General features: G+C 27.7%; 1 protein-coding gene across 1 annotated transcript; it reads left to right on the top strand.

The window, feature by feature from the left end:
- The first annotated feature begins 4,562 nt into the window (after positions 1–4,562).
- LOC114415479 (transcription factor LAF1-like) lies at positions 4,563–6,576 on the top strand. The gene is made up of 2 exons (XM_028380179.1): positions 4,563–4,903; positions 5,324–6,576. The coding sequence occupies exons 1-2, from the start codon at positions 4,756–4,758 to the stop codon at positions 6,169–6,171; spliced, it is 996 nt and encodes a 331-aa protein (XP_028235980.1). The 5' UTR covers positions 4,563–4,755; the 3' UTR covers positions 6,172–6,576.
- Positions 6,577–15,631: the final 9,055 nt, after the last annotated feature.

Raw genomic sequence — 15,631 nt, 5'->3', positions numbered from 1 at the left:
TTCTGTTATCTCATATTATTTTACTGGCTCTTTTATCTTATATTTTCTCCTTTTTATTTTGTGTATGTCCCAATTATAAAAATAGTAACAAAATGTGTTGTATCTCTAGGAACAAAAATTGTCAATAATGCATATCCATAGTTTACACTAACTATAGAATCTTTCTTGTTTTGGGGGAGGGGTAGTATATTTGCGTTTTTTTTAAAGTGGATATATCACAATTTAGCAAATTATTTTTAACTTCTAACCTTTTTAAAAAATACAAATCAATTAGACTGAAAATCAAAAAAAGATTTATTTTTATTTTAGTTTGATTCAGATTTTGGTTCTAGTACGTGGAAACTAAATCAAACAAAATAAATCCACATATTATACTTATGGTATTTTTTTAAAACTTATTATTATAAAATAAGTCAAAACTCAATTTTAAGTCAATAAATATTGATTCAATTGATAAAAAACAAACTCATATCTTACAAGATATATGTTTAATTCTCATTACCAAAATGAAAATATTGTTGATGAATAATCTATAAATAATTTTATAAGTATTTTTTAAATCTTGAAGTGTGCTTTAATTTTGTTGAGCTCCCGAGACAAAACAAAACTCAATTTTGATAACTATAGTGTATAAATGTTATTCTATATGTATTAGACTTATTTTGATTATGTTAGATAATAAGTTTATAACACTAATAATATACATAACTAGTTAAAAGTAAATTATTTGTAATGTACTTTTTTTTTATAAGATGTTTTTTCTTTAATTGGTAATATGTTTGATTTTTTGCTATTATATTCCTTATAATTTTGAAGGGTTGATAATGACTCAATCAATCATTAAATTTTATATTGTGTCAATTTAATTATTTAATTTGTTACTTATTAAATTATAAATAATTTTCAAAGTCATAAAAATAAATTATTATTTTTTAAATTATCAAATCCATATATTGTACGCAAAAAAAAAAAATCAATTTGATTTGGATTTAATATTACATATCAAATCAAACTAAACAATGTATTATTTTTATATTTTCAAATGTTTTTTTTAAATCAGAATCAAATTGTAGTGCGAACATCCCTCGAAAAGTAAGTTAATTAATCAACTTTTCAAAAATCAAACCCAACAGGATTAACTAAACAAATAAAAAATAATGAAAGTGAACTTAATCATTCAATAGCTAGCCCAACCCCCAATAGGTGCATGTATACTATCATCCTTTGAGTGTTGAATTAATTCCTTAGTGTTTGAAATGAAATCTATGTTGCTATCAAAGCTCCATCTCAGCTCGTTCATATTTCAGTATAGCTTAGCTAGTTCAATTATAAGAAAGGAAGACAATTTGATTTTAAAGATGCGATTCAACTGTTGGATGGGTAGACCTACCAATTACTATTAGATGTTCATTAAATATCCAATGAACTGTAAGGTAATTTTACAGTCATCAACAACATATATGTTGATGTTTACGGACAAACTGTATTCCTATTTTGATGGGAAGATAAGTGTTTGATTTCGTGGGGTATGAAATCTCAATCGGTTAAGAAACACATTAGAATAATAGTTACTTCACTATGTGTTTCAATGTTTTATTTGACTTGTCATCTGCATGGAATTGAAGAATGAAAAACTAAGGCAGACTGTTTGGAAGTACTTTTCTTGATGCTATACTTACACGGCATTTGAATTAATCCTTAAGATTAATATTAAACTGATTTTGACAGCTCTCTGACTCTCTCATGGCCATAAAAATGACCATTCATTAATAACAGACAAATTTTCATAAAATTGAGGTCCTGTTTACCAGGTTTGCTTAATCTTTTTGTTATAACCAATTAGAGTATCGTTAAACTAGTAAACCTCGTTTATTTTGCTATCACAATTTTTTCAAACAATCTTACATCACATGGAGATTAATTTGATCTATCTCTACAAGTTAGCTATTTGGATTTGAAACGATTAATAGACTGTCGTAACCCATTATAAGTATTTTATAGATAATTATAAGGAATCATATGCGTGGATTTAAATTAACTACGCTATGCATTCCACTCCATTTTTTCTTCTTCTTCTTTTCCTTTGGGCTTCACGTGCGTTTTTAATTTCCTGGACTACTTTAATTATAAGTCCTCTCTTCAACTGAAAAAAATGGAAACATATTCTTTCCATTTGTGGCTGTACTTTGCAAGATGCAGAAAGAGAATTAATGGACACATGAAAATAGGTGCTAATCTGTCCACTTTTGATTATTCTCGTTCATAAAATGGTACAAATTAAAAGTTAATTTACTGAGGTTACAAGAAGTTCGTATTAATTAGTTTTCGAAACCTAACAGTGAAAAATTTGCTTGAACCAACTCAAAAAAATTTGAAATTTTTTTTTGAACTAAAATTGCTGCAATACTTGAAATGAGCATAAGCAACCCCCAGCTCCCAAATTGTGTTCCTGGGATACCTCATCCATTTTTTTCTCTCCAATATTTGAATTCCAATTCACAAACCTAGCTTTAATGTTTTTATACGACACGATGTGCATTACCAATAAGTTTAGTAAGAGCAACCCTTTGTACATGTACAATTAATCGTGAAGAAAGATGAGTAAAATTTGAATTAAAGTTGCTGATAAAGTAAATTTTTGGAACAAATTGTTGGAGTACAAGTAGGAGGACTAAACGGGTCCAGGTTCATGGACTGACTCGTGGGATCACGGGTAACAGATCAATTTTTTTAAACGATCCATAATTATGTCATATTTTTGGGTCCGTCCTGGTTAACACACGGACTATGCGGGTTTGGCCCGCGGGATCCACGGGTTGTCCGCATTAGGATTTTATTGTTTCAAATATAGAATCATTTGTTGTTGGAGATGTTTAAGTTTCATATTTTAAATTTATTGCTTGGATTTTTTTTGTTAAGACATTTATTTTATTGATGTAATTGATTAATTGTTAAGATTTTATTTACATTTGTATTGAACTTAATTTGATTGTGTTATATTTTTATTAAAATTAAAATTCTTTTAAAACTAGGCCCGCGGATCGGCCCGTTTGACCCGCGGGGTCCGTAGGGCGGGGGAGACCAATTTATTTGGTCCGTGTAAGAATGCGGGGTGGGCTGACCCGGTCCGTTGCCAATGCGGGCTTATGCAGGCAGGCCTTACGCGGGGCGGGCCAACCCGCTTACTCACCTCTAAGTACAAGTGTGAGGTGAAGTCTCACATCAACTAGAAGTGAAAAAGTGGAACACCATATAAGTGAGGAGAAGACCCATAAACCTGAGCCTTAAGGTTTTATGTTAAAGTATGGTGTCAAGTTCCCTTGTGTGGTTGCTCATGACTCATTGGTGTAAATCTTCCCGGTGTTTACTCCCCTCGAATTCCCCAAAAATTGGTATTTGAGCCGATGGTTTGACTTGGTGACTAGTTCAAGACGAGTAAGATGACAACAATGGATCTAATATGGGGATCTCTTGTATCGAAAGTTTTCTTGGCGGTAGGTCTAGGTGACGTGTCCCGTGGGTGAAGAAAGCCTCAAGATTTTGAGTTAAAGTGTGATGTCAAGTTCCCTTGGTGTTTACTTCCCTCAATTCCCCAACACAAATAATGTTAACCCACAAGGAACTTAGGTCATTTAAAAAGTTTAGGACTTATGTATAATGAGAAAAAAAAAAGGAATATTTAATATAGATACAAATTTAAACCCAAATCAAATTTAATTTGTTCGATCTTGACTATCTCAATCCATCTTGTTGCTTCTAGTTTCACAAGAAAATATAGGTGAATACTATCCCCCAATTACTAAGATTCTTCTTTGTATCGTTTCAACTACAATTGCAATATTATTTTTTTTAGCATAAGCACAAAATCAAAGATACATACACAAATGTGCTACCCTATCCTGTACAAACAAGAAACACATAAAAAGCTATACACATCACATGTTGTTTGTACCACCATTAATTATAGAAAGAATGTCTTTGGAAGGATTATATTTTGCAAAATAATAATTTTTTAAGATTGATAATCCTCCAACAACTTTATCCATCGATATTGCTTAGAAACTGCTTCATTTTATCAAGGTCGCAATTACCTGATGTGGGAAATCAACCACAACAGTCTTCGATCAAGGAGAGACGTCCCTTTAATAAAAACTATACGGTAACCAAACGAAGTGGATTTGATTATTAACGTGGTGCGATGGTTTATATAATAATTGAAGGAATTTGAAAAGGAACGGCAATAGGATTTTTTTTTTTTTTATAGTTAATAGCAATACACTATCGATGTAAAAAAAATTATATCATCAACTAACAAAAAATCATCATTAATATAATTTTTAAAATTATTATGATAGAAATTAATAAATTTATCACCCACGTTAATATTAAAATGTAATTAAATAATAATGTAATAAATTGTTTTATAATAAGTGTATAGTTTATTTTGTTATGTTTTGTTTTTTTTTTCTTGTGAAGATAAAGAGGAATTTGAAGGAGAAGTTGAATGGCCAATGACATATAATATAAGGTCTCTATTTAAGTACATGTAGAGAGGGCACAATCTGTCGTGTGAAGACAACAAAAGTGACTTACCATCCACAACCCTAAACCAACCCCTCTCCTCCCTCCACTTCCTTATATATCTTGTTCGAGACTTCTCTTTTGTGTGCTTGATGTTCAAGATTTCTCGCTTCAGCATAATAATATTATCGCCTGCATCCACAGTAACAGTACCCCTCTCTTCTTCATCATTTCATGGAGGATTCTTCAGCTGGTGAAGACACCAAGACTTGCCCTCGTGGCCACTGGAGACCCGCTGAGGATGAAAAGCTTAGACAACTTGTTGAACAATATGGTGCCCAAAACTGGAATTCAATCGCTGAAAAGCTCCAAGGAAGATCAGGTACATATAAATTAATGCATATCAATCTCATACATATATATAATCAAATTAATTAAGTTGGATTAATCATTGGAAACTTAATATCCACCTTGTTAATTAAAAATCTTAGTGGAATTAATAGTACGTAGAAGATCTAATTCAGGGGTTTATTATTAATTAGCTAGAATTAATACTATTGCACCCAACTTGATTAATTCCTTAAGCACTTTATATAGATTTGTTAATTAATTCTTTTCATAAAAATCATGCATTTTTATTTTTTATAAAAAAATATTAATTTTCATTAATGGGATGAATTGAAATCACGACTTTCATTCTTTAACCATCTAATTCACCTTATATCTAACATGAAAATCATGCATGTCTCTGTGTCTTGATTAACGAAACCTTAATCATGCGATTCATGTTTTGGTTCCTTAGGGAAAAGTTGCAGATTAAGGTGGTTCAATCAGCTGGACCCGAGAATCAACAGAAGGCCATTCACGGAAGAGGAAGAAGAGAGGCTACTCGCGGCACATCGCATTCACGGGAACAAGTGGGCACTCATAGCGAGGCTTTTCCCCGGTCGAACCGATAATGCTGTGAAGAATCACTGGCACGTTATAATGGCGAGAAAGCAAAGGGAACAGTCCAAGTTATGTGGGAAGAGAAGCTTCCAAGACGTTTACAACGATTCCAACAACACGTTCCTCGAAAAAAGAACAACACCACAATCTCATCATCAAGACATGTTGTTTAGTACGAGATTTGGGTTAGAGAATGGAATATTCTTCGACTTTCGAAGCCTCGATAAAAATAAGGATGATAGTAATAATAATAATCATAGGATAGTGTCAGATACTCCCTCTAGTAATTCTCTGGCGTCTTGGAATTTTGGTTCTGTGCCAACCACCACCACCAAAGGAGCGAGAGACAATTTCAATAACACTTCTTGTTCTTCTAGTGTTTATCTCTCGGAATGTTCCAGAAGCTCAGATAGATCTTTTCTTTACAGAATTTATCCAAATCCTGCATTCTCTCTTCCCAACTACAAGAGGGTTGTTCCAACAAGTCCTTTAATTAGTACTTTCCTTGGTTCTTCTGATCATGATGGAAGGATAAAGAAGGACTTGATGAGTTTCTGTGATAATAATACAAACTCATCATCCACATTCACCAAGTTGAAGGCATCCACGGAGAAAGATCAACAACAAACAAATGAAGATGAGACCAATAATATCAAGCCCAAGGAAGTTCCTTTCATTGATTTTCTTGGTGTGGGTGTCTAATGACCAATCAAGGGTTTAATTATTTAACAACGTATTATGGTACTTAATTATATGATATGTAGTTTGATTAGCTTTCTAGTTTTCACTCTTCCATTATGGATTAATTCTAGCGTTTAGCAAATAGCAATTCTAGTTTAGTTTTGCATTTAAGGCTATCGTGATTATGAAGCCTTTCAACGTTTCATCAGGTTGTGTTTAGAGTGAAAATTTTCCAACTTTTTTTTTTTGTTCATAACTTTAATTTTATCTTCTTGTCCCCGTCTGAGGGATAAAGCTTTGAGTGCTGAGGATCTGATTAAGGGTAGTGAATGATTTGTGTGAGATACACGTTTGCTGCGCGTGGCTTGGAGTTTGGAGCTGTATGAATATATAGTAAGTGCATATATAAGGTATTGAAAATTTGCAGACATTGATCACTGAAATATCTTGTATGTATATATGTAATGGCAACTTCGATTCTAAGCTCCCACTAAGAAATAAAAGTGGTGCCAGATATAGCTATCTTTTATGCCATATTAGCATATATATGTTACTAATTGGAAGATTGTGATCAAGTGTACGTAGGTGTAACTTCTTAATGAATACAATACATGCATTAATTCTTCCTTGCTCAACAATTCTCGAGATTGATGATGATGCCAGAATATTAGTTATTTCTACTTGTGTTTGCTGTAGAATCTCATATTAGGAAAGTAAGTTCGTAAATGAGATTAAATATGGTATAGAATAGCTGTTTTTGATGCTATATTTGTAGTTATTTATTTTTATGAGAACCACTTGGGTACGGTTAGGTTAATTATAATCACTGAATGATTTTAAACGATATCACATTAACTTGTTTTCTTAGTATTGCAGAATGCATGCTTGAGCTTTCAAAATTATCATTTCATTTTTTATGAGTTGTTTTGTTGTCTATTTACTATTATGATTTACAAACACGCAATAATGTTTAATTAGTTGAAAATTAATTCATAACAGAGATAGATTTAAGAATATATATATAAATTGCGACCCAAAGTGTTTTTTTTTTTAATTGATCCTTATTGGGAGCTAGTGACTTCTACCTAGCTAATTGTCATACGAAAAGTTATTAAATTCGTTTGTTAATTCATAGCCAAAAAATTATTATTGATACTGTGTACAGTTATTTAATTAGTATGCTGGACTAATTTTTAGAAGGTAATTTGATTTTAAAAGTATTAATTTTCCTAACAATATTTAAGTGATACATATAAATTAGTTCAAAAGCATAAATTTGGTACATATTTAGTAATACTTCTTTTTTATTTTATTTTTATCAAATTTCTCTTAAAAAATTGACACAAAATCCTTAATATTTTCGTAAGAAAATCTTATCCATCATATTATTACACTAGAGTTCTTATATCCCTCATTTTACTGTCTGTTTTTATCCTCGAATACCAAGACATGACTTAAGTATTATTTATGATTCCAGTTGGTTAAAAATGTAATGCATTTTACCTTCGTTTTTTTTCATATGAAGTGAACAAATAAATCGCTACCTATGAATTTAACTAATTTGTAAGAATAAATAAATAAATAAATAATTATGAATACTTCTCAAAACAGGATTTGGTTGACAGCTAAGTGGCTTAGATATATATACCCTGCGAACTTGCAACCACCCAAATATTTTTTCTTCTTCTTCTATTCTTGACATATTACTTCTGACGTAAAATGGTCACTGAAATCAAACAATGACGTCATAACTGTCATATTTGGACATAGCCAATAAAATGTAAAGAGGGGTGTGAAAATTAGAAAGGTACGTATATGTTATACGTCATGATTTTTTTATTTTTTAATTGATAAATATTAATTTTTTATTAATAGAAGAATTAAATTCGTGATTTTTCTTTTATTTTTTATCACACAACTAATCTTATAATTCCCTCCTATATACCATGAATAATGTATACAAGATGTTTGCAATGGGTGTGCTGTTAAAAAGTTAATTATTAAAACCATATATTTGAAAATATGTCAATAAGTTTTTTCTTTAGTGCCAATTAAACATTCAAGCAATTGATGGACTTGGGCATCTATTTCACAATTAAATTTGTGCAAAAGGAAACATAGTATGTAAATGGTTCCAGTGTGCTATACTGCTATTAACAAAATAAACAATAAACATCCTCGCTAATGTCAATAAACCTTATGCCCATACCAAAATAGCACTATGAAAATCAAGATAATAAAGAAAAACTTATATTAGAAAGCTTGAAACTAAAATGTAGAGCCAGTAAATGAAACCATGATAGCTTTTAGAAAATATAAGCTAAATTACAATTTTCGTCGTTAGTTTTTTAAATTTATGATTTTATTTTTCTAGAATATAAATGTAATATTTGGTCTCTTTAATTTTATAAATTGATAATTTTGATCCACTTAATAGATTATTAATAAATAATTCTGATTAATTGAGTTATTAAGTTAATTATAAATTAATTAAAATGATTAATTATTAACAATTTAATAAAAAATTATTAATAATCTTAATTCTCCTCTTAATGATTAATAATTTTTATTTAATTTATAATTAGTTTAATATCTCTAATAATCTATCATAAGACTAAAATTATTAATTTATAAAACTAGAGGACAAAATATTACAATTAAAAATTTTTAATTCAAGAAATCAAAATCATGAATTTGAAAATTTAGGAGAGAAAAGAATACCATTTAACCAAAAATATAACAAACTAAACAACTTTTAAGTTGCACATAAATTTTACGCGGTTTAATTAATGTTATTAATTTCTTTGTATGGTAACTGTAATTTCCATTCCCTCGCGCCATGGATTAATTGCATAATAAGCAAATCAAAACACTCAATGTATATATGCATAAAATGAACATCTTGTAAAAAAAATAAAATGAATATATTTTGTATTGTATATAAATAAATGATAGATGAATTTTAATTATAATATCATTAATATATTAATAAATTTATTTATTGTGATTTTAATTATATAAAAAAATATTTTTGTATAATATACAAGCTAAAATATTAGCAATAATTGATATATTATCAAGCTCTCAAATCACTTGGTGACTAAGATGCTTAAATAGTGTTTAAAAACTAACTAGGGTTAACTTAATAATGGAAATTTTAGGTAGTTTGCATGAGATTCTATTTTTTTTATCGGCAAAAATAGCATTTTATTAGTGTCAACAGTTTTAACCCAAGCTGTGTTAAAACATCAGAATACAAGAATCCGATTCTGCAGAAAATTCTATTTTAAATCTCATTATTGTTATAGTACGCCAAAAAATAATGTTAAGAAAATATAGTTTTCATATATTACTATTAAAAAATATTCAGAAAAATATTTACAATGACATCAACAAGTAAAATACTTCAACTTTAAATCAAATTGAATTTATTCTTATGCCGAACAAAATCCTTGTTAATTTAAATTCTATTTTTATTAAATTAACTAGAATTAGAAAATGTGACATAATAAATTATTTTTTTATAATGATGCCAAAAAAATGTATATTATTATTATAAAATATTTTTAGTTCCTTTAAATATAGCTAAATTTAGTTTTATTTTAAAAAATAGTTTTTAATTTTTTAATTTTTTTTTCATTACCATTTACTAATAATGTAATATACATCTAGACATTCTATGTTACTTGTCACCTTAGTGTGGTTGTTGATGTAACACAGTAACATGACTAAATGCATGTTACTTTACTATCTAAATAATGACAACGACCACATTTAAAAAATACTATTTATGAATTAATAATTATTAATTAATATTTTTTATGAAATTAATATCAATTTCAATTATATTCTTAACGATTAAAAACATTTAAATTTATTATTAAATGATATGCTAGTACATTATTCAATGAATTTAATAACAAATTAAATAACTCATAAATTTATTAAGTAACGTGGCAAAAATTTATTAGATAATATTTTTTAAGATTAATTTTTAATCCTTAAGCTTTTCACATTTCTATTATTTTCTCCCAAATTTTTCCTTAAATCAATCTCCACTTAATTTTAAAATATTTTTTCTTGCATACAAAGTGTGTCATTCTTCTAGAACAAAATAAACTAAAAAACCTCTAAATTTTCTGTTAACGTTTAAAATAGCTAGTGTCGGCAGTTGGCAAGTACAAAATTAAATAGCAAAAGATTGCTTTCTATGTATGAGTCAAGTAGAATTCTCCATCAAAATCAAGTGCCACACATGTACACTCTTGTAATTCCCAATCCCCGCTTTTCCTTCTGGTTTAACCTATAATTAATATATAGAATATATAGTATTAATGTTTTTCTTCAAATTGCAGCATTCGTTGCATTGTAGCTTCTAGTCATAGTTTCACCAAGAAAAAAATTAAACAGCTTCTAGTCATAGCCACTATTTTTGACATATGTAGCTATAGGTTTTGGGGGTAGAATTATAAAAGTGTAATAATAATAATAGTAGTAGTAATAGTATAATAATAATAAGAAGAAGAAGAATGATAAGAGAGTGGATAGAAAATTGTATTGTTGATTTGCGCTAAGAATCTGTCAATTTGGAAACATAGGCAATCTTCAATCTTACAAGACTTTAAAAAATTGTAAAAAAAATTGAAAAAGATATGTTTATTTTTAATTTAGCATACTCAAATTATAATATACTTTAAATTCATTTGATTGTCGATAAGAATTTTTTTTCTTTCACTTTGAGAACAATCATTTTGTAATAGTCTTATCATCATGAGACTAGCACGATAAGTTTTTTTTTTGTTTTTTATTTTTATTTTACAGTCAAATACTATATATATAGAATGAAGTAGTGTTCTACATCTTGACCCGGGAGAGATATTTTCACTTTCAGGCTACAAAATGATCAGTTCAATTCCACGAGGATATATATAATAAGAAGCACGGATATAAACTCCTACTATTTATTTATCTTTACGGTTAATTATCTTTTTCATCCACTATAAAAAAGTTGTACTGACTTTATGGAACTAAATAGAATAAAGCAAGCATTGCACTTTAGCTTATCCTCTTGAATATTTTCCTTTTACTGCTTATTTATAATATATTAATACTAATTGTTAGTGAAAGGTTGCCCTTAGCTACTTTTGTTTTTGTTTTTATTCGATAGTGACGATAAAATTATCAAACTTACATCTCTTTATTATTGATCCAATTTGAAAAACTAAGTTTAAACCAATTATTATTGTAAATTTTTTTATGCTGATTATTATTGTACATTTATATTTACTATTAATAATTATTTGGTAAACACTAATACCTTATTATAAGTAACCAATTTTTTTAATTAAAAATCTTCTTATCTTATGATTTACTAAAGTAAGTAATTAGAATTATTGATTGAGAAATTAAAAATTAAAATTTTAATTAAATATATAATACGCACAAATATTAAACTATATATGTACGTAATTATATATTTAAATCTCAAATATTAATTTTTCAGTCAATATTGATAGATCTTTAGTTTTATCTGTAAAGTAAATCCCTAACTTTAACTTTAAAAATCAGTGTTATGATCTCTGATTTCAAAGAAGAAAAAACCAACTTTATATTGGTTCTTCTATAAAGATATAGGAGAAACCTATTTTGTTTGCTTCAATTAGCATATTGATAACACTTACAAATAGCAAAATTAATTAACAAGAGTTGAGTATAGTGAAAGGAGCTAACTTCTCCCAAGGTAGTGAATTAAATTTGAATCCCCACCAGGAGAAATGACTTTACTTAATTAATTTTTTAATTCATTTTTAATATCTTGAATTTAAAAATGCATTGCGCATGACACATACAGTAGTAATTTGCAAACACACTAAAGAGTGAATATATATATATATATATAGGATTCTTTTCATTTTCATATCTCCTGTTTAAAATAGCAAAACTATATTGATAACATAAGAATTAATTAAATTTCTGATTTATTTATATTATTCGCTGATATTTGACTTAATTGGGCAAGAGGGGGTGTCAATTTTTATAGCCACCGGCCAGTTTCTCTCCATATAAAGTATGATCTAATTTCTTTCATTTTCTCATCCAATATCGATGTGTATTTCTTGCCTTTTGACATAGTTAAAGAACTAATATATATAATTAATTAACACTAACTAACGAAATTGTGACCTAACCGAAAGCACTCGGGTACCACCACCGCCCACATCACCCATGTCTAATTTCCATTTAGATGGCTGATCATAATCATGTATATATAAGTAAAGCGAAGGAAAAGGTTAGTCTAATAGTGTAAAATTTTATTATATTTACATGAGTAAAAATAATCTATTTAATAAAAAAATTTGTATTTAATTTTTATCATGTGTAGAATTTTGTTGAAGTAACAACATCCATAAATCATAAACATGATTAATCTCTAATTCAATAGTCATTAATGATGGACAAAAAAGAGAGTAAAGCCAACAAAGAAAAAGAGATAAGAAATGAATAAGAGGGCCAATAGAAAGGGAGTGGTCTCTCTCAATTAGCAGCATTACAGCAATGCCTTGATTGGCTTCAGTGGTCTTGTTCCACACTTGCTTTTAATTTTTCTATGAAAGGATCTCTTTCTTTGTTCCAAAGTATCTTTTTTTCCTCCCAAAGACTAGCTAGATGAACGTAAATTGAAATGATGACCGTTAAATACGGACATTTGTATATTTATCAATCAAAATATATTTACCTACAAGTTCAAAAGTTATCGATAATTAAAAGCTCTCTTACATTGATAAGTATTTGATAAAATTATTTATTAAAATAATTAAAAAATATTAAATAACATAAGTAACATATTTAAAAAGAATAATAAAAAATTAAATAAATATCTTAAAAATTAAAAATAAATATAAAAAATTAAAAATTAACATTTTAAAAAATATTACTGCATTTTAAAAAATACTAAAAATTACTAACAAAATGCTAGAAACTATTAAAACAATTTCTTTACCAAGCTTTTTATATTTGCCCAACATAACCTTTTATGTTTTATTTACATATTAGAGGGTGGCTGCTCGAGATCCTCAATAGAATATTTAAATAATGTAAAATCACCTGCTGATAATTGTCTAATATAACATGTGTCTATTTACGATTAGTTACAAAAATCATGTATAGAAAATAAGAAAAGTAATATGGCGTTGGAGAAAGCAGGAATGTATTGACTTCTCCAAAATTTCCAATTTAGAAAACTCCTGCACATACTTGATTAGTTTGACAACCAAAGCCGTCTAATACAGTAGCTGATCTGGTTAGTTTTAATGGTAAATAGAATTGCTTATAAAAGAAGTATATATATACATACATATATATATATATATATATATATATATATATATATATATATTAAAAGTGATTATACCTTTCAAATTTATTATTTTAGAACTAATGATACTTAAATTTAAAAAGAATGAAACCTACGACGTTGTGTGTAATTAATTAATGAACAAATTACAACAATACTTTCTGAGCTTTTAATTTATTAATTAATTTAATTTGAATAGTATTTAATTTAAAATAAATGTTATAATTATTTATATTTTCCAGTGTTGAGGTGCCATTCGAGTTTATGCATTTATGGTGATTGATGAATGTCCTATATTATGAAGCTATGCCTATTGAGTGCTGAGGGTTTATTTATTTTAAATATGGTTAGATAAAATTTTAAATATCAATGTTAAAATTAACTATTAAAAGTTAAAGAATTATAAAATTAATTTGAAGGTTAAAGGAAAAAAAGATAAATAATAAATCTTGAGTTCAAATCGATCTTATTAACATTTATAATAAAACTAACAACTAATATTGTCAGATAAAAAAATACTATTAAAAGTTAAAATAATTTGTTAAGGTCTTTCTAGAAGTCTAAAAGGGCATGTTAACATGAAAGAACAAATAACTACTCATCCTATAGTCTAGAGTCTAGACTTGGAAGTATTATCTCCTTCAAATGTTCCCACAGTTCAATAGTGTCAAAGAGATCGACAAGGATAGATATATAAGAGGTTGGCACAAGTGCTGTCCAATCAAAGCTTCACGGGTGTGTTACAGCAACTTCATCAGTCAACATTGCCATTCCCTACTTTAATTATATTGCTTTAATCATTTCTTCCTATCTAAATCTTTGCCATAATCTCCCTCCTGTCTAAAAGGCTAAAAAGCTTGGCAAAATCTCCTCCGTTAAGCCCCCAAAATTCACGCGACTAATTTTCCAATTAAATTTATGTTGATCTTTTCTGGGGTACTGGTGATTCCCCACCACACACAACACCTACCCTAGCCATTCACATGACACTGTTAGTTTTGTCTCGTTCAGGATAATTACTGACTTGCTTCTTCTTCTTTTGACAAAAATTATTCACTTGCTTATATGCACTAAACTGTTATTTTTTATTTAAATAATTAATTATTTACATGGGACCATTTTTTTTGTCTAAGAAACATAGACTCACTTTTAACTACTGGTTTTCTGTCGTTGTACTAGTTGGCCGACTCTTATTGAGTTTATTTCTATAGAAATTTCTAGTTTATTTCTCACTATTTAGCTCCGCCTCAACAAAGAAAAAACTTTTAAATGTATTAATTATTAATATTTTTTATACTTTTAATTAATTCATTAGAAAGTCTATTGATCTGTTTTTATTTATAAGACTTAAATTTAAAATGATGTTTATTTATTTTATGAGACAAAATTTGTAATATTATTTGCATTAATTATTTATAAACTATAAATATGTTCAAAAAAAGAAAAAAAATATATTAACAAATCATTAGAAAAGAGATAAATATTAATGATAAGAATAATTTTTAAAAAATTATAAATTTAAGATAAATTTATTGTTATTAACTAAATTAATTATTTCTCTTAATCTTGATGAATTAGTTAATTGAGTCTTATATATAGAAATGGAGAAAAATAATTTTTTATGAAAGTGAACATATTTATTGTACTATTAATAATATAAGTCAATCCATTAGTTAAAGAAATTATTTATTGAATTACGAATAAGGTCATTAACTGTATCCTCTAGTTATATAATTTATTTTTATGGAAAATTTGAGAATAAAATTAAAATTAATGATATTATTAATTAAATTAACTAATTTTATTGATGTTGATGAATGATTTTTTTTATGATTTGCATAAAAATTCAAAATTGATAGTCGAAGGGCTAATTTCTTTTGAGCTTTAAAGATGATTGAAGTAAGTTTTACTTTTTTTTCAATAAAATTTTGATAAAAAAAAATTGAACCCTTGACAATATAATTAAATTTTTACTGTATTAGCTAGGGGACTACTGAAGGTAGTGTAAGCTGTCGTATCAAGATTGCTATTAAATTGTTAAAATTGAATTTATATAAATAAAAATCGCAAGGCACAGAATAGACTAAGTTGCTACTTATTTAGACCCCACCTCATCATACAATTGAA

Source organism: Glycine soja, chromosome 6 (genome assembly GCF_004193775.1).
Source record: "Glycine soja cultivar W05 chromosome 6, ASM419377v2, whole genome shotgun sequence".
Taxonomy (NCBI): domain Eukaryota; kingdom Viridiplantae; phylum Streptophyta; class Magnoliopsida; order Fabales; family Fabaceae; genus Glycine; species Glycine soja.
Note: the sequence above shows the minus strand (reverse complement) of the source record. Positions and strands in the feature narration are given on the sequence as shown.

Coding starts and splice junctions, on each gene's coding strand:
- LOC114415479 (XM_028380179.1), top strand. CDS start 4,756: ATGGAGGATTCTTCAGCTGGTGAAGACACCAAGACTTGCCCTCGTGGC. Junction 4,904..5,323: donor AAAGCTCCAAGGAAGATCAG/GTACATATAAAT, acceptor TTGGTTCCTTAG/GGAAAAGTTGCAGATTAAGG.